The 17,628-nt window shown below is 45.7% G+C and overlaps 1 protein-coding gene across 3 annotated transcripts; it reads right to left on the bottom strand.

Moving 5' to 3' along the window:
• Positions 1-1,690: 1,690 nt before the first annotated feature.
• Positions 1,691-17,263, bottom strand: nos1apb (nitric oxide synthase 1 (neuronal) adaptor protein b). Of its 3 annotated transcripts, XR_011980162.1 has the most exons (11): positions 15,102-17,262; positions 13,666-13,737; positions 10,826-10,918; positions 10,647-10,705; positions 9,636-9,744; positions 7,987-8,065; positions 7,181-7,278; positions 5,009-5,155; positions 3,824-3,989; positions 2,025-3,692; positions 1,691-1,906 (listed from the first exon to the last, which is right to left on the bottom strand). XR_011980162.1 is itself a non-coding variant. In XM_072688315.1 (10 exons), the coding sequence occupies exons 1-10, from the start codon at positions 15,204-15,206 to the stop codon at positions 3,349-3,351; spliced, it is 1,269 nt and encodes a 422-aa protein (XP_072544416.1). In that variant the 5' UTR covers positions 15,207-17,263; the 3' UTR covers positions 1,691-3,348. The 3 variants fall into 3 exon arrangements, 2 of the variants coding, with proteins under 2 accessions (XP_072544416.1, XP_072544415.1); XM_072688315.1 differs by having other exon boundaries at positions 1,691-3,689; positions 15,102-17,263; XM_072688314.1 differs by having other exon boundaries at positions 1,691-3,692.
• Between the last annotated feature and the right edge of the window lie 365 nt (positions 17,264-17,628).

The following is a 17,628-nucleotide window of genomic DNA, read 5'->3' as shown; positions in this document are numbered from 1 at the left end:
CCTTTACGTTCCTACTTTCTTACAGATCTCACAGCTATGAGATCGACACTTTAAAAAGAGGTGATGTTGATGCAGCATTGATTTTTGAGCAGAATCATCATTTTGGTTGAAATTTTGATTTTGGTACTAAAGTTGGATTGACGGTGGAGCATCGATGAAAGTTGCTGGTTGCTAATGTTGGCAGCAATGACACTGAATTTACACTGAGTTATATTGACCACGTACAATTTCTGAGTGAATATTGGTAATGCATGTCAGTTCTAGCTGATATTTAATTATTTTAAAGCTTTAACTAAACTACTTTTACATTACTGAGGTAAAATGTTTGCTTGTGACTAAAGATTTTAGCTAGCTAACTAGCTATGTCTTTGGCTGTTAATGGAAAAAATTCTAGTTCGGGTTTAGAGTCACTGGGGTGAGAGTTCTAGCCGGGTTTAGAGTCACTGTGGTGAGAGTTCTAGTCGGGTTCAGAGTCACTGTGGTGAGAGTTCTAGCCGGGTTTAGAGTCACTGTGGTGAGAGTTCTAGCCGGGTTTAGAGTCACTGGGGTGAGAGTTCTAGTCGGGTTTAGAGTCACTGGGGTGAGAGTTCTAGTCGGGTTCAGAGTCACTGTGGTGAGAGTTCTAGCCGGGTTTAGAGTCACTGGGGTGAGAGTTCTAGTCGGGTTTAGAGTCACTGGGGTGAGAGTCCTAGTTGAGTTTCAAATCTCGGTGGTGAGTCCTAGTTGAGTTTTGAGTCGCTGAGGTACGAGTCCTAGTCGAGGTTTGAGTCTTGGTGGTATAAGTCGTAATTAAGTTTAGAATAAATGAAGTGCAAGTCCTAGTCGGGGTTTGAGTAACTAGGGTTTGAGTCCTTGAGTTTCGAGTTACTTGTGCGTCAGTCCTAGTCGAGGTTTGAGTCTCAGTGGAGTTCTAGTCAAGTTTTAAGTGTCTAGGGTTAGAGTCTTAGACTCACTGGAGTGAGAGTCTTAGTCGACTTTAGAGTCACTGGAGTGAGAGTCCTGGTCAAGTTTAGAGTGTCTGGGGTCAGAGTTCTAGTCGAGTTTCGAGTCTCAGTAGTGTGAGATATAGTGGAGTTTAGAGTTAGTGGGGTTTGAGTTCAAGTCGAGTTTTTAGTGTCTGGGGTGAGAGTCTTAGTCGAGTATAGAGTCACTGGGGTGAGAGTCTTAGTCGAGTTTAGAGTCACTGGGGTGAGAGTCTTAGTCGAGTATAGAGTCACTGGGGTGAGAGTCTTAGTCGAGTATAGAGTCACTGGGGTGAGAGTCTTAGTCAAGTTTAGAGTCACTGGGGTGAGAGTCTTAGTTGAGTATAGAGTCACTGGGGTGAGAGTCTTAGTTGAGTTTAGAGTCACTGGGGTTTGAGTTCAAGTCGAGTTTAGAGTCACTGGGGTTTGAGTTCAAGTCGAGTTTAGAGTCACTGGGGTTTGAGTTCAAGTCGAGTTTAGAGTCACTGGGGTGAGAGTCTTAGTCGAGTTTAGAGTCACTGGGGAATAAGTCCTAGTTTAGCTCAGAGTAACCGAAGTGCAAGTCCTAGTCAAAGGCAAGTCCTAGTGTGAGTCCTAGTCAGGTTTAGAGTCAATATGGTGCTGTGCCTCAAACTGCTTTAAATAAAATGTGTTTTATTTACTATGTTTTCCTCCCCAGTCCCGTTTCAGCAAGCACAGCAAATCAGCAGAGACCATCCGACAGCCACTTCACTGTAAAACAGTCCCGTTTATTGAGAAGCACACAGACAGAACAGCTCTATAATACCTAGACTAACTCACAGCAGCTGAGAAACTGAGCGAAGCAGCAGTCGAGCAGAAGAAGAGCAAATCCAGTAGCAGAGCACGGCACAGCAGTCCAGACACGGAGGGCCTGAGGTGGGTCACTTTGTTCCGTGTACCTGTACGAACTGTCTCAGCCCAGACTGCTTTATGAAAAAAGCAGCACTGGCCAATCAGAACACAGGTCATTTACATATGCACAGATGAGCCAAAACATTAAGACCACCTGATGGTTATCTGTGTGCCACCAAAACAGCTCACCCTATGAGACCACCTGCGGTATCCTGGTAAGATGTTCCAGCAGATCCCCCAGAAACCTCTTTCAGTTGTGAGGAGGATCCACATCCCACAGGTAAACACACCACACCCAGCCACCTTCCTCGATTGCCTCCGTCCAGACACTTGTGTGCCCATCGAAGGCACCTTTGATGGTGGACAGGGATTATCACAGGCATTCTAACAGGATCGTGGATGCTGCACTGTGGGGCAGCTTAGATAGGATAGCCATTGTTGCCTTCATACATCGATGAGCCTTGGGCTTACCTTAGACCACTGTCTGTAGTCAGCCACACATGCCTCGACCTTTTGGAGATGCTCTGATCCAGCCGAATGGACATAACCAAAAAAAAGGCTCTTGTAAAAGTGACTCAGGCCTTCGCTCCTGACCATTTCTCCTGCATCCAACCCAAGGACCATCTGTGGTTGCTTCCTCGAAGAGTGGTCTTTTGTTTTGGCTCATCTGTGAAAAAGTCTTAAAGGCACAGTAACAAAAACAGACTTCCTTGTAAGGGATAAAGAGAAGATAGGAGATGGGAGATGGTCATGCGAAAATAATCACCTTGGCCAAACCTGGGTCATTAGGCGACCTGAAAATGTAGAAAACAACCCACACGATACTGCCATCACTTACTTACTTTGCTACAGAAGAGAAAACAAGCAGAAAAGGACAGTCAAACATACAAAATATCAACAGGAGCATGCTGGTCAATCATGTTTCAGGATAACACAGACGCTTCACGAGGCAGTGGGCACTGCTGGTCATTTTGCCCTCCAGAACGGACAGCTGGTCTGTGATTAAAGTAAACGAAGGTACTGAGAACAAGCGGGACGTTTGCTGTCTTTATGTTTGCTGGTGGTGGCAAAGCAATCCAGGATTTTTCCTACTGCGCTGCCAAGACTCGCAGCACCCTTGACAATCTGGAGGTTGGGTTGCGACTAGACTAAGATCAGACCAGATCAAATTGGACTGGATAATATCAACACTTGGAAAATTTCAAGATGCTATCCGGTTTAGAATAGGTTTTCAAATGGCACTTCTGGAACATAGTGATATGAAGTCCTGTCACAGGTATCTGTGGGGTATAACACTTTTATTAAACACCCAACCCAGATTTGGGGACAGTAATACATGATAATAGCTAAGTAATTGAGTAATGTGGACAGTTGGACCACGGTAACTTTCAGCCTTTAGTAATATCAGAGCTTTCTCTGCGGGATTGCCTGTTTTTGCTGCAGTCCTATATAGTGATGAGGAATAAGCACAGTGTCTAGGATAACAGTAGACCAAGTGTGTCTCCGACCCCCTTTACTGACCCCAGCTGTCTCGATCATCGCTCTCGTCAGTGTTGGACTCGTAGCCAGACGCGATGCCAGACTCTCTGAAGCCAGGTGTCTCCAGAGCACTGAAGAATTGACCCTCGGTAGGAGATCCTTCGGCCGCCTGCTCTTCCTCTGGACCCTGGCCTGAGTCTCGGTCCTGCTCTTTCTTCTTCTCCTGCGCTGGGAGTCCAGGAAAGAAGCAGAAGGAAGAATTCAGCTGGACCAGGCTGGACTCTTGGGGGACGCTGCCTTGTGGAGAGGAGGGACAGGCTGGGCCGGTGGCAGCGTTGGCTCTCAGCGCAATCTCCAACAGGCTGTCCTGAGATCCTACTGCAGGAAAGAGGTCATCACGTCACATGTCCTAGTGGTGTTAATGTTATGGCTGATCGGTGTATATGTGCAGCTAATTACTGGATACATAAAAAGTCAATTACAGAACCGCACTGTAATTATGGACTCACTGGACGAGGTGGAGTGTGTGCGCAGCTCCAGCTCCTGGATGTGTTTGACCAGCAGGGAGAGGTGCTGCAGGAGCTCGCTGTTCTGCTGCAGGAGCTGCTCCACCCGGGCCTGAGCCTCCGCCCTCGCCCTCGACTCTACAGACAGCTGCTGCTGGAGCAGGACCGCCTGGCAACAAAACAAACAACAATCAGCTAGCACAAGCGTCCAATCGTCCAGTCAAACGAGCCAAATGTGTGATATTGAAGCATACAAATGCCAAGATCTTAGCAACCACCTGAGATACCCCAGCAACCCCCTTAAAAATGCACAGCAGCACCCTAGCAACCTTGCGATACTGTTTCTGTGAGCTTACCCCTTATATGGATGTGATTCACAACACCAATACCGCAGCAACACCCTCGTATCCATGTGTGACATTAAAGCATACAACTACCAACATCTTAGCAACCACCAAGAAGAGCATAGCAACACCCTAGCAACCTTAGGATAGCAACTGGACAGCCTCAATGTACCAACCAGCTAAACACAACACCAAGCAATATTTAATATCTGCGGCATAGCATCTGTTTTGAACACCACAGCAACCACCTGCATAGCAAATACCTAGGACACCATAACAGCAGATCATCTGCCTAGCAACCGCATAGCATCCGTCTGGGATATTGCTTAGCAACAACAGCAGCTTTTCGCAATGCAACCATGTGAGACCTCAAGGTCTCATAGCAAGCCCATCTGTAGTGCATAGCGACCGCCCTGAAACTGCTTAGCAACTGCCTGGGACACCATGCTTAGCAACAACTGCAACCGTTTGAAACACGGCAGAGCAAACATCTGGCAACTGTAAAACAGCCACCTGCAATACCATGGAAACCTCTTATCAGTTGCCATAGCAACTGCTTTGCAACCACCAGGGATACCACCGCAACTGCTTAGCAATTGCACAGCAAGCCCATCTGTTGTGCATAGCAACTGTCTTGAAACTGCTTAGCAACCATTTGGGAATTGCATCGCTCTGCATTTTTTCAGAGATTCCAAACAAATCCATGTAAATCCATGAATATGCAATATCCTCTTCCATCAGTCGATCCAAAAGCTCAACCGGACAAAAGCATGAGAGACGAGCAGCAGGTGAAGAAAAGCCTAAATGCCACGTCAGAGCGTATCTGTTTGAGTGGTGCCCCTGCCTGTGCTGAGGCAGCCTGGTTCTTCTGCTCCTGCTGCTGAAGCTGCCTCTGCAGCAGCTGCACCTGATGGCTCACGGTCAGGGGCTCGGACACAGGCGACGCCAGTCTGGACGGCTCTATTTCCAACACCGGGTCTTCAGAAGCATCCTGGAGAAGACAAGAGACAAGTGTTGTGCCCTTTAATGCAGTCTGGAGAATAAAGGAATTATGTATTTACACACTTTCCCACTACACTTCATATCATTCCCATTCTGCATCAGTAGATTCAAGCTGGCACTTCCGACTTCCAGGAATTTAAGCCTGTCTTGGCTTTCTAGGGAAGCACAGTGTGCCTAGTCCAGCAGTTCACCATATAAAACGAAGCTAATGCTAATCGCCAGTACATTTGGTTAGCTTAGACTAGTTAGACTTTGATTAGTAATATAAGCAGATCTGGCAGGAAGGTTTAAAGATGCCCTAGAATGGAAAACCGTATTTATCTTGATGAACCTCGAACCCCCAGCCCACTCACGAAAGCCATTCGAGACTAAGCGCAGTGGCTACTTTGAGAGAATATGGGCGTGAGGCTACAGAAAAAGGCTAAACGCTAATGCTAGGTTGACTGGAGAAGGGAGAAAAGTCAGCCGGAGCGAGCGCTGCAGCAGGTATCAGTGTGGGGGAAGTCGAAGGACTACATCATGTCGTCCAGCAGCCGACGGGAGTGGCTAAAAGGCTAATAGCTAACACTAGGCCTGCCAGAGAAGGGAGAAAGGCCACCGGGGTACAATCTCTTCAGCTAGCTAACCGCACATTGCACTGAGAGGACCCAGAGAGGACAGAAACACTCTTCCGTAACACGGCTAGGCCAGGCTAAGCTAGGCTGGGTTAGGTTAGACGGCTCATGGGTCATAACGGTGACGTAAAACAGTGAGAGTAGAGCTTATTAGAGCTTAGTAGAGCCAATCTGGTGCTGTCATTTCACCCACCCGTTTGTAGCTCCCCTTAGCACTAGCGATGCTCCCGACAATAGGAGGGTAAGGACTTAACACACGTCTCCTCCGATACATTCAGAGTTAGGCACCGCCTCTTTTCCAACTGCTGCTGATGTGCCGATAGCCAGGCAGCCGACACGCTCTGAGGAAAGCTCAAGGTCCCCAGCTCCTTCACTCCAGCTAACAGACGCCTGTGCCAGCTAACATCGCTTAAAAGAGCTCGGTCGACTGTGCTCTCTCAGACTCCGGCAGCTGATGGCAAAGCGGCTTGGCTTGGGATTCGATCTTGCGGTCCCTGAGCCATAGGGGTAGCGCATTAGACCTCTGAGCCACTCTGAGCTCCCTTGATGGCCACGTTTTTGTGTATTAATCAATGAATTTCCCTGAATAATCAAATATTAATATTTTCAGCAACCCTATTATAACTAATAATAGTAGTAGCAGTGGTGTTATTACAGTTGCATCAGTAGTGATGAAGCATCCAGAGGCAGTCGAGCATCTGTTCCATCTGTTGCCAGTGAATCACAGCCTAGTCCTTGCTGTCAGACATTACAAATATATGAAAGCCTCATTGCAAAGTCTCTTTCAGACTCCTTGATACCTCAACAGCTCAACCACAAGGAGGTGGTGCGATGGAGTCTGTGGGGATGTTCCTTATATCTTATTTATGACGGACACTGTGGAATGCTGCTAAAAAAACATGTAAAATGTATGTCGTGCCATGTATTATTCATCACCTTCTGGCGGCAAAGAAACTTCAAAACAAACCTGCCAATTAACTTCTTAGTAAACACCAGCAGTGAGAGCATCTAGGATCTAGGTTTAGCAAGCGTAAGAATCTGAGCCATCGGGCAGGTCCTGGTTGGGTTGTTCCTGGTGTGCAGTGGTCAACGCTCTTCGCTGGTGTCCATGGAGGCCACACCTCAGACCTTACAGGACTTAAAGTATCTGTCTGATGCTAATGTCTTGGTGCTAGATACCATAGAACCATGAGGTTGTGCCTCCTCGTGACTCCTCAAGACCTCTGAAGGTGTTCTGTGGTATCTGGCACCAAGACATTAGCATCAGACACTAGCACCTGCCTGATGTTCTGGGTTGTCCCATAGAGGCCCCACCTCAGGGCCTTGAATATACATCAGTTATGTATATAGTTACATATATATATATATATTTCTTTTATTTTTTTTAAAGGCCACAATACCTTGGCATCCTTGTTTCGGACAGAATCCTCTGTGGTGGTGTCTGAAGGTGAGGTCTTCTCCTCTTCACTTCTCTCCTCCTCCCCTTTCACCAACCAAGCTGCCAATGCAAAAGAGTCAAGTTTTTGAGTGATGCCACAGAAGAACCACGGTTGGTTCCATGAAGAAGCATATTTGTAAAAACTAAAACGGTGACTATGTGGAATTGGCCTTTTTTTAACATTTAAAAGGTTCTTCACCCTCACAGCTCTCCAAATCTGGACCTTGACTCCTGGACTTTGTAATCCTTGATAGGTGTGACACTACTTGGACCATTAACAGTTCCCTTAACTTCCTGAAAGAACAAAATCCAGGGCTGGAACTCAAGGTCCAGATTTGAAGACCTGGGTTCTGTCTCTGGAGATGGGATAGCGACCACCATCCCATCAGACAATGGATCCGATGTTCCAATAGCAGCTCCAAAACTGAAGTGATGGACATTCAAGGTAGTGTGCAGTACAGCTTAGATGCTCTGCCCGAGCCTGAGCCCAAGCCTGACCCGATGCCCAACACAAACTCTGGCTGAGATTTCTCACAACGTTCCTCTAGCTCGGGTAGAGTCGGGCTGGATTTTTTGGGCCCGATCTAAGCTCTAGTGTGCTGAAGCTCTCAAAATGGACCTAGCCTCGAAATGTGGTTGATAACAAATGGTTAACTAGAACCCGGGACTTCTTTCCTAGCATTTGTTTAAAGATATGCCCCAAAACAAAGAGGTCTGGAGAATAAGTATGCTGGTAAAGTCGTAAAGCATCTAGAGTACAGCTCTTACCGTCAACACTGTCCAGGCTTTGTTTATGGCAGACCTCAAACGCCTGGCCGATTGTCCTCACTATCCGCATAGCCTGGCTCTGGGACACAGGAGAAGAAGGACAATTTAAAATTAGCATGATTGGAGAATTAGCACGATTAGCATGACTGATCACTGACCCGAGACGCAGTCCATCAGCAGATCCATGTTTGATACGTGTCTGACGTGTGCTTCTTTGATTTCGCATTTGGGAGATGCTAGGCTAATGTTGCTAATAATGACTAGACTTAGACTGTCATCAACCTCATCTCTGTAAACACATGCTCAAATTTGGTGAAGTAAACTGAAGCTATTAAATTATTGCTTTTATAAAACAAACTAAGGCTAAAATACACAAATGTAGTTCGTTAAGCATGAGCACTGTTAGCAATAATGCTAATAATGTGACGCAGCCGCTCCACGTAACTTAATATGTTCGAGCTGCAAAGTGAGACCAGCTCCGTATTAATGCCTTTGGGTTTAGAATGGGCTCCTGTAGGTGTCATGTGTATGTGTCCCAATACTTCTGTCAACACAGTGTACCAAATGAAGCGCCTTCGGCTGATCGATTGCTTCCGTGGGGTCAGTGATCCAACGCGCTCGTTTGATTTCTCTCTGATTTTTGTAGCACAGCTGAAAGAACATTAGGCAAAGACCAGATGAGAACATGAGGGAGGAGAAGGGACATGGTGGTGGACAGAAGTGGTGGACAGAAGTGGTGGGTGGGGGGGGGGGGAGTGAAAGCGAGAGAATTACATTCATGAGTCCATTCTACATCAACAGCGCTGTCAGGGTGATGGATTAGTTCATTTCAGACCAGATGGGATTTGGAGCTCTGGATCAGCTTCCATTACCAGACGGACTCTCTTATAGACCTGCTTGATCTGTTTCCTTGTTTTGAGCATCAATTACTGGACGTCACTCCATCATGAAAAATTAATCACCCGGTATTTAATGAGCGCATTTCCATTAAAAAGTGCATGTGTACATGGAAGCCAGGGAAGGAGATAACCTAATGCTTTTGAATGAGGCACTATACAGAGCGTAGAGGTTATTGGAACATTCACCCACAGATTTTCTCATTTTTCATTTTCAACTTTTGAGGGTGCTGGACATTCAAAGGTGTCCTAGAATTAAAAAACTGCATTTTTAATGGAGGTGAGAAACTGTGAACCTCAAACACTGCTGTTCCTCCTTCCAAAGAACATCAACAGCAGATCCGAAACAGAGCTGGAAAAGGGGCCGTTTCCAAAACCCAATTCCCCCCATCATGTAAATACAGCATACAAATTTGGAGAGTCTGGAGAACAGTCGTATACAAAGAACTTACAGCCAATCAACACTGAATTTGCTCTCTTAGCTACAAATACTGAGAACGTTAGCCAACACCTGATTGTGCTGACAGGCTGGGGTGCAAAAACGAGACGGAGAAATCGATAGATCTTCTGGCGAGGTCAATAGAAAGCAGATTAAACTAACCTCTACCAAACTCATTAGTATCCCACCTCAATCCCTCTCGTCCACCAAATGACAGGGAACCCCTTATAGCTGCTCTGTGTGGATCAACCCATCAGCACCAAATTTCGAATCTCATTAAGAGAAGGGTGCCCAAGGGAAGCCGACCGACCGACCTTTCTCTTGGACTTGAAGACGTTGCAGCGGAACACGTTGCTCTTCTTATCCCTTGCGATGTAACTGAATATCTTCAGGTCCTGGGAATCATGGGAAACGTAGAATATTCTAGAAAGGAGAAAGAAACGGACACGGTAGCATCAATGTAATGCCGAATGAACTGTGGCAGCAACCATAAAATGTGATGAAGACGTGTTCGGTGACTCCTGGCCCAGGTCATAAGCCACCCACTCGGACAAGATCGGGTGCCAGGACTGCTGTGCTCCCACAGGAGGAGGGATGTGAGCTGACAGCCGGGCAGAAACTGCAGCGGTAGACATTGGATTGCCTCCTCAGTGTCATTGATGCAAAGCACCAATTGCTATTTGAGCTCTAACAGCGCCCCCTTGTGGGTGAGTGAGTGATAGAGTAAGTAAGTGAGCTCTGAGTGATCCGATGACTAAGGTGCAGCAGGCACTGTAAGCTAAGGATCGCGCTGGTTCAGGAATCCCAGGTCATGCTGCTTGCCATCAGCAGCCGGAGTCAGAGAGGGCACAATTGGCCTTGCTCTCTCAGGGGTGCTCAGGGGTGGGTTGATGGCACTCGCTCCCCACTTCATCACTCCTAGTGTGATGTTGGTCAGCACAGGCGTCTGTTAGCTGTTGTATGAAAAGTCGTTGTACGTAATTATCGTGACAGGCCTAGCTGTGGCATCCCCAGGGAATTACTGGCAAACTCCTAAAGATAGAGTCAACGCTTAGACAGTTGTACCACCCGACCCCCAAAATCGGGCAAGCTTTTTAAGAGCTCTGACTTCTCGAAATTGCAATTCCGCAACACCACTTCTATAATGGCAACTACAGGAAATGAATATCATCTTTTAAGCTTTTTAGGCAGACGTGTGAGCTTCTTTTGTGTACGATATCGCTAACATAGACAGATATCACATACTGAATAATTACTGACCTGAATATCAGCTAAGTAAATCCGTTCCCTATAAGATCTATGATGCAGTAAGAAGGGTAACCTACCTGTAAATGGGGTCCTGCGCCAGGGTTACTTGACTTTCGTCCCAGCTGTACCCATTTTTCTGGAAAACATATTTAGCATAGAATGAGTTTAGAAAGCAGATTCAGAGCACATCTTCACACTTCCCTCCATTATGAGACGAAGTGAAAGTAGGGCATGAGAACACCCCAAAGGCTGGTACCTTTTTCTTCTTGCGCAAAACCACTTTGACACCATCCACAGCGACGACAAGGCTGACTTTCGTTTTCTTAATGTTCTTCACTTTAAACTCGTACTGGAAATAAAATAAAAAATACAAAAAAACATGTTCAAGTTCTGAGGTTTAGACATCCAACACATCCGAACTACAGCAGGGATCGCTTCTGTAAAGACTAGACATGAAACAGGAAAATAAAAACGACATGGACGCTAAGATTCGCTTGTGAGTGCTGCTTCTGGGAGACCTGTTGACTGCGCTAGGAGAAATTCACCACAGTTTAACCCTAACCCTATACATAAACAAGAAGCCCTCAGAGCTGGGTTGAGATGGAAGTGAGAGATCCCAACGCAGCAGATCTTTGCTTTGGATCTTTGAGACTATACAGGTGGTTTGAAGGGCCTTCAGCCCTGTGAACCCATCTAGGGTCCAAACAAACTAATCCGCTAGCTAAGACAGTTTGGCTAAGGTACACAGTTTCTCTGAAGCACATCAAATCGTATGTTAGCAAGTTAGCAGTAAGAACATAACTCATGGCCTCAGCTTCTCTGAGAAGATCGATAGGAAACATCTATCTGGTGCCGATCCATTTTTTATCTGCTGAAAAAACAACGGCTAACAGTACCTTCCAGTACTACATACGGCCAGTTTGTCAGTTAGCAGCTGTTGTATTAGCACACTTTAGCCAAAACTGATTTGTCCATGATGAGTCCAGTGAACCCATATAGGGTCCAAGCAAACAACAATGACCCTGTTCAGTTTACTGGGCTCTGTTCAGACAGCTAATCCGCTAGCTAAGACAGTTTCTCTGAAGCACATCAAATCATATGTTAGCAAGTTAGCAGTAAGAACATGGGACATGGCCTCAGCTTCTCTGAGAAGTGGATTCTGGATTAATCTGCTGGGCTGGGTTAGATATTTTATCTGGTGCTGATAGATTTTTTTATCTACTGACAAAAACTAAAAAAACACCATCAACTTCTGAACACTTTACTACTTCTTTTCTGTGACACTCTCTCTCAAAGGACTCTCTCCATATTCCCCAAAGGGCGATAAACCCAGGCATGCCTGGAGAAGTCTTGCTCTGGTGCATTGCTGTTGTCATAAATCTAAAAGCGGCCCTGGAGCACGTCCAAAGACTTGTTTAGCAGCGTCGCTGAGAGGAAAGCCTTTGCACCAAAGGACGTGTTCTCTGAGATCTGCTCCCATGCAGATAAGAGCCGAACGGTAAGGGAGCATTCATGACTTTGTAAGCCATCAAGGAACCCTTCTTCTCCTGGGAGCATTTCAGAAGAACCTGCCAAGTGGAGGTGGATGTTTTCCAGTGGACGTGACTTCACGACAGATGTCATGCCGAGCAAGCCATGAAACAGTGGATCAGCTACTCGTTTTAGAGATTTGGGTTCGGCGAGAAGATCCAGCCTCATTCTGTCATCTTAAATCCCTGCTGATGTGACATAAAAGGAAGGATGATCTCTGAATAGTATCAAAAAAATGATGGTCGCTTTCAGGGCCATTTGTTTTTCCAGTGCTTCCCAATCCGATCGGAGTACTGCTAAGTATCCGGCGATTGGATTTGATCTGATCTGATCTTTGCATTTCTATAAATAATACAGTCACAGTGTTGGTACGATATGCAGCTCACTGTAAGCAAAATAGTTCCCGGCCTAACCGGAGAATAGTGGACTCCTAACAGTGCCCATCAAAAGCTTCTCACTCCTAGAGGGCGCCAAAGTGCACTCTGCTAGAGCACAGCGGTAAAAACAAAGGATTGGAAGTGGATCAGGCTTAAAATAGCTGATTCCGGATCCTTTCAGATATGCCCTGCCAATCCAAAGCCAGTCCACTCCACTCAATCCGATCAAATCCGATCAGATTGGGACAAGACTATTTACTATCCGAAAAAGCTAAAGAGTCTATACATGGTTTGACAATGGCAAAATTGTGTTGGAGAAATTCTCAAGTTCTTTAGGTACTATTTTTTTCCCTCAGCACCCTGCATGTATCCCTCCACCCTGAATGTATTTACAGAATAACACAATGTGTAAAAGCATGTGAACACCCGAGGTAGTGTTTTATCGCAAGTGACAGCACGGCTGTGATTTGGTCGAAGATCATCACAGCTGCGATGTTATTTACGATAAATCATAACCAGTGATATAAGCAGTGTTCTACTGCTTTTATACACCAGTTTTTACAAAACAAAGAAACACAACCAATAAAAATAGCCTTGAATTTAATACGGTCAGATCCTTCCGCCAAAAAGTAGTTCCACAACAATGCGTCATTGCTATGTAATGCTAACAATTCCAGAACACCAGAACTGACTAAGTGTTCGTTAAGGTACCTGTTGGGTCCTGTACACAGTCCAAGATACTGTTGATACTATAAGGCTCACCTTTGGCCGTGGTACTGTCCAAGTTTAGCTAAAGGCGTCTGTTTACGGAAAAAGTCCCGCCCTTCAGCAAAAAGAGCCAATCAGCTTGCTGGTTATGTAACAAGCAGAGAAGGGGTCGACGTGCTAGTGGGGAAAGCCACCCTCAAAGTAGCGCAATAGTCTGAACAAGCCAATTACTGAGCCGACCGCTACAAACTACCTGTGATGTTTTTATCAGATTTGATCAGTAATTTAAAATATGGATTAGAGACAGTAATCAGACCTTGTCTCTCAGTTTGGCCTTTTTAGAGTCGTTAAAGTGCTCAGTTTGTGAGGCTGGAACTAACGGTTGTGTAAAATTGTATAATATATGAACGAATGAATATTCAGTACTTTATTTATGTTTCTGTTTCTGTATGTCTTGTTTTATAATGCAGCTCCCACTCACTCGTATCCTCCTCATGGCTGCCAGGATCTCCAGCCTGCTTTTGGGTCTGACAACGTCCAAACTGCCCACGAACTGAAAACGGAAACACACCGAAGTTACATACAATCAATTAAGAGAAATAAATGTATGTCAAAATACTGTGTATCATGAAATTGTCTTCAAACATTAATGGTTCTGCTGAAGAATCCAGCTTCTAGATTGGACTTGCTGGTAGCTGGTTTAAAATTTTCTTAAGTTGCTCTTAAATGATTAGTTAGCTCGTCTTGACCAGCATGATATATGTTTTCATTTGAGTTTGCTGGACTAGAAGGTCTGCCAGCATGAGTGACTTGATCAAGCTGGTCGCACAGGTTGGCTAGTTTGGTCAGGTTGGTCATGCTGGATAAAAACCTTTCTCATACTGGTCGTGGCCAGGTTAGTCATGTTGGTATTGTTCATGCTGGTAGAACACCTTGATTAGACTGGTAAACAAGTTTGGCCGTTCTGGTAGACAAGTCATACTGGTTGACTATCTTGGTCAAGTTGGGCATGCTGGTAGACAAGCTTGGTCATACTGGTCAGCAAGCTTGGCCATACTGGTTGACTGTCTTGGTCAAGTTGGGCATGCTGGTAGACAAGCTTGGTCATGCTGGTTGACCAGCTTAATCATACTGGTTGACTATATTGGTCAGGTTGGGCATGCTGGTAGACTGTCTTGGTTGTGTTGGTCATGCTGGTTGACAACTTTGGTCATACTGGCTGACTGTCGGGCCAGATTGGCCATGCCTTGGTCATATTGGTTGACTATATTGGTCACGTTGGTTGACCACCTTAATCATACTGGTTAACTATCTTGGTCAGTTTGGACATGCTGGTAGACAAGCTTGGCCATACTGGTTGACTGTCTTGGTTGTGTTGGTCATGCTGGTTGACAACTTTGGTCATACTGGCTGACTGTCGGGCCAGATTGGCCATGCCTTGGTCATACTGGTTGACTATATTGGTCACGCTGGTTGACCACCTTAATCATACTATACTGGTTAACTATCTTGGTCAGTTTGGACATGCTGGTAGACAAGCTTGGTCATACTGGTCAGCAAGCTTGGCCATACTGGTTGACTGTCTTGGTTGTGTTGGTCATGCTGGTTGACCACTTTGATCATATTGGCTGCCTGTGGTGGCTGGATTGGTCATGCTGGTAGACTAGCTACTAAACCATCAAACTCAAATGGAAACCCAACCTGTGCTGGTCCAGAGCTGCAGGGATTATATATTTGTAGCACATCGTCCACCCCTAAGATGGACAGACATGCATCTGTACTGAAATTAGGGAAATGCAACAGGTCAGTTGGGCTTGGCGAGACACAGTGCAGCCTGTGAATGGTCACCTCTGGTCAGGTAAACCAGTCCCGTTTTTAAACCGGTTTAAATCAGGAAAAAACAGCATTTCCACTCACCTTCACCTCAAACGTGACACCATACTGGAAGATGTCGTCGTTGTCCACCGGGGTCCTCGGGTCCAGCGCGTCGTCCACCAGGTTATACTTGCTTTTCTCGGGCATTTCGCAAATAATGTGACTCTTACCCAAACACGAGCTCCAGCTGTCCACACCACAGCTGTCATGCGCTGACCAGCGACTGAGAAGCCTCACACACAGAACCCTCAGTTCTCCCAGAGCATTTCAGAAACGAGTCAAAAACATTAATAAACTTATAAATAAATCAGAAATGTTAAATTCGTTAAATTAAAATAATAATTAGAAACACTGAAGCCCTGATTGCAGCTGTCTCGTGCCGCCAGTGAATGGATGCAGCTGTGCAGCGTGTTTATTTTAGTTTACACCCGTTTTCAGGAAAGGTCCCGCCCCTCCTGCGCTGGGATTGGCGTATGGAGCCCAGCGTACTGGGCTGTTATTGGCTGGAGGTTCATGCCCACAAGCCGTTCGCCGAGTAATAAAGTAGTAGCCAATCGTTGCGCAGAACGGCAAACTGTACCAAATACGGGTGGAGAAAACTGCTGCAGCCTGCTCTCACTGCTGCTTTACTGACTGTACTGTGAAATTCCGCACAAGGCTGACATCTAGTGATATTTACTGTTAGTGCATGTAATGATAGAGTTCGACAATAGACAGACAGACAGACAGACAGACAGCTAGCAAGATTGATAAATTGTCAATCCGATAGATAGATAGACTTATTGGCAGACAGGCAGTTAGATAGACTGACAGATGGTTAGACAGACAGACAGACAGACAGACAGACGGACAGACAGTTAGACAGACTGATAGACAGACAGTCAAATAGACAGGCAGACAGATAGATAGACAGACAGACAGACAGATAGATAGACAAACAGACAGTCGGACAGACACATAGATAGATAGATAGATAGATAGATAGATAGATAGATAGATAGATAGATAGGCTGGTTGACAGACTGACAGACAGACTGATAGACAGACAGTTAGACAGACTGACAGACAGACTGATAGACAGACAGACAGACAGATAGACAGACAGACAGACAGACACACAGACAGATAGACAGACAGATAGACAGACAGACAGATAGACAGACAGACAGACAGATAGATAGACAGACAGACAGACGGACAGACACACAGATAGATAGATAGACAGATAGATAGATAGATAAATAGATAGATAGATAGATAGACTGACAGACAGACAGTTAGATAGACAGGTTGATTGATTGATTGATTGATTGACTGATTGACAGACAGGCCGACAGACAAAGACATAGATATACAGACAGGCAAATAGTAAGATAGACAGACAGACACACAGACAGACAGATAAACAGACAGATAGATTGATTGATAGACTGATTGACAGACAGTTAGATAGACAGACAGTCAGCCAGATAGACAGAGATAGATTGACTGATTGATTGATTGACAGACAGACAGAGACATAGATGTACAGACAGATAGACGGACAGAGACACAGACAGACAGATAGATAGATAGATAGATAGATAGATAGACAGACATACATAGACAGATAGACAAATATATGCATCGATAAATAGACTGATTTGCAGACATGCAGTTAGATAGACAGACAGACAGACAGAGACCTAGACAGACAGACAGACAGACAGATAAACAGTTTGGCAGATTCTGTGGGAGGATATGGACTTCTCCAGGCAACGAGGAGCCTGGCTACCTCAGTCCTGCTGAACACTAGAGGGCACCCGAGTGGTTGTCTTTAAATGCCCAGTCTGAGGCCCTGTCCTAACTCTTGCTCTAAGCTCCTCACTTTAGAGAAGTGCACACTTTAGTGAGTAAAGTTAGACTAAGTTAGGGGGTCTTGAGATTAAACTAAAGGTGGTGTTTCTTCAGTCCCGATTAATACACCTTTACACCTGCAGTTTCCAGACTGCTCCAGCACTCCCATGAGGGTTTTCACAAGCTCGGCATTAGCATGGCAGGGGCCTTTAGTTCTGGGAGGAGTGAATGGGACGTCTTAGTTGGCGTCTGTATCCACTAAGCTTTGTAATTCGCTGTGTTTAACTGAAGCTCTTCACTGAAGACGGGCGACTAAGCTTGGTCTACAACCCTGCAGGAGGAGACAGACAGCTAACAACATCACACCGCACAGTCTGAGTGTGTGCTATTTCAGCTATCTGTTTCTAATAAAGTGGCCGGTAAGTAGGACGCATATAGCCTGGTCGGATTTGGCACTGATTATGTCGATGGCGTTTTTGTCGAGGTTGTCGTCGTGACCCCCTCTCACAGCTACCTTGAGATGTCAAGGTGCAAATGTGCGTCATCCCACCAGACCTGGACTTAAGCTGGCTATAAATAAACACAAGCAATAGCTCAGCTAATGTGCTCGGGGGTCCTCCACGCGTACTGCTCGCACATTTCGTAGCCGGGCGAGGAAGGATGTCTCAGAACACACTGTGCTTTTCGCTCCTTTCTGTGCTATTACTTTTTGGCGGGGGGTGACAGATGGGGA

The sequence above is a fragment of the Salminus brasiliensis genome, chromosome 9 (genome assembly GCF_030463535.1).
Source record: "Salminus brasiliensis chromosome 9, fSalBra1.hap2, whole genome shotgun sequence".
Classification (NCBI taxonomy): Eukaryota; Metazoa; Chordata; class Actinopteri; order Characiformes; family Bryconidae; genus Salminus; species Salminus brasiliensis.
Note: the sequence above shows the minus strand (reverse complement) of the source record. Positions and strands in the feature narration are given on the sequence as shown.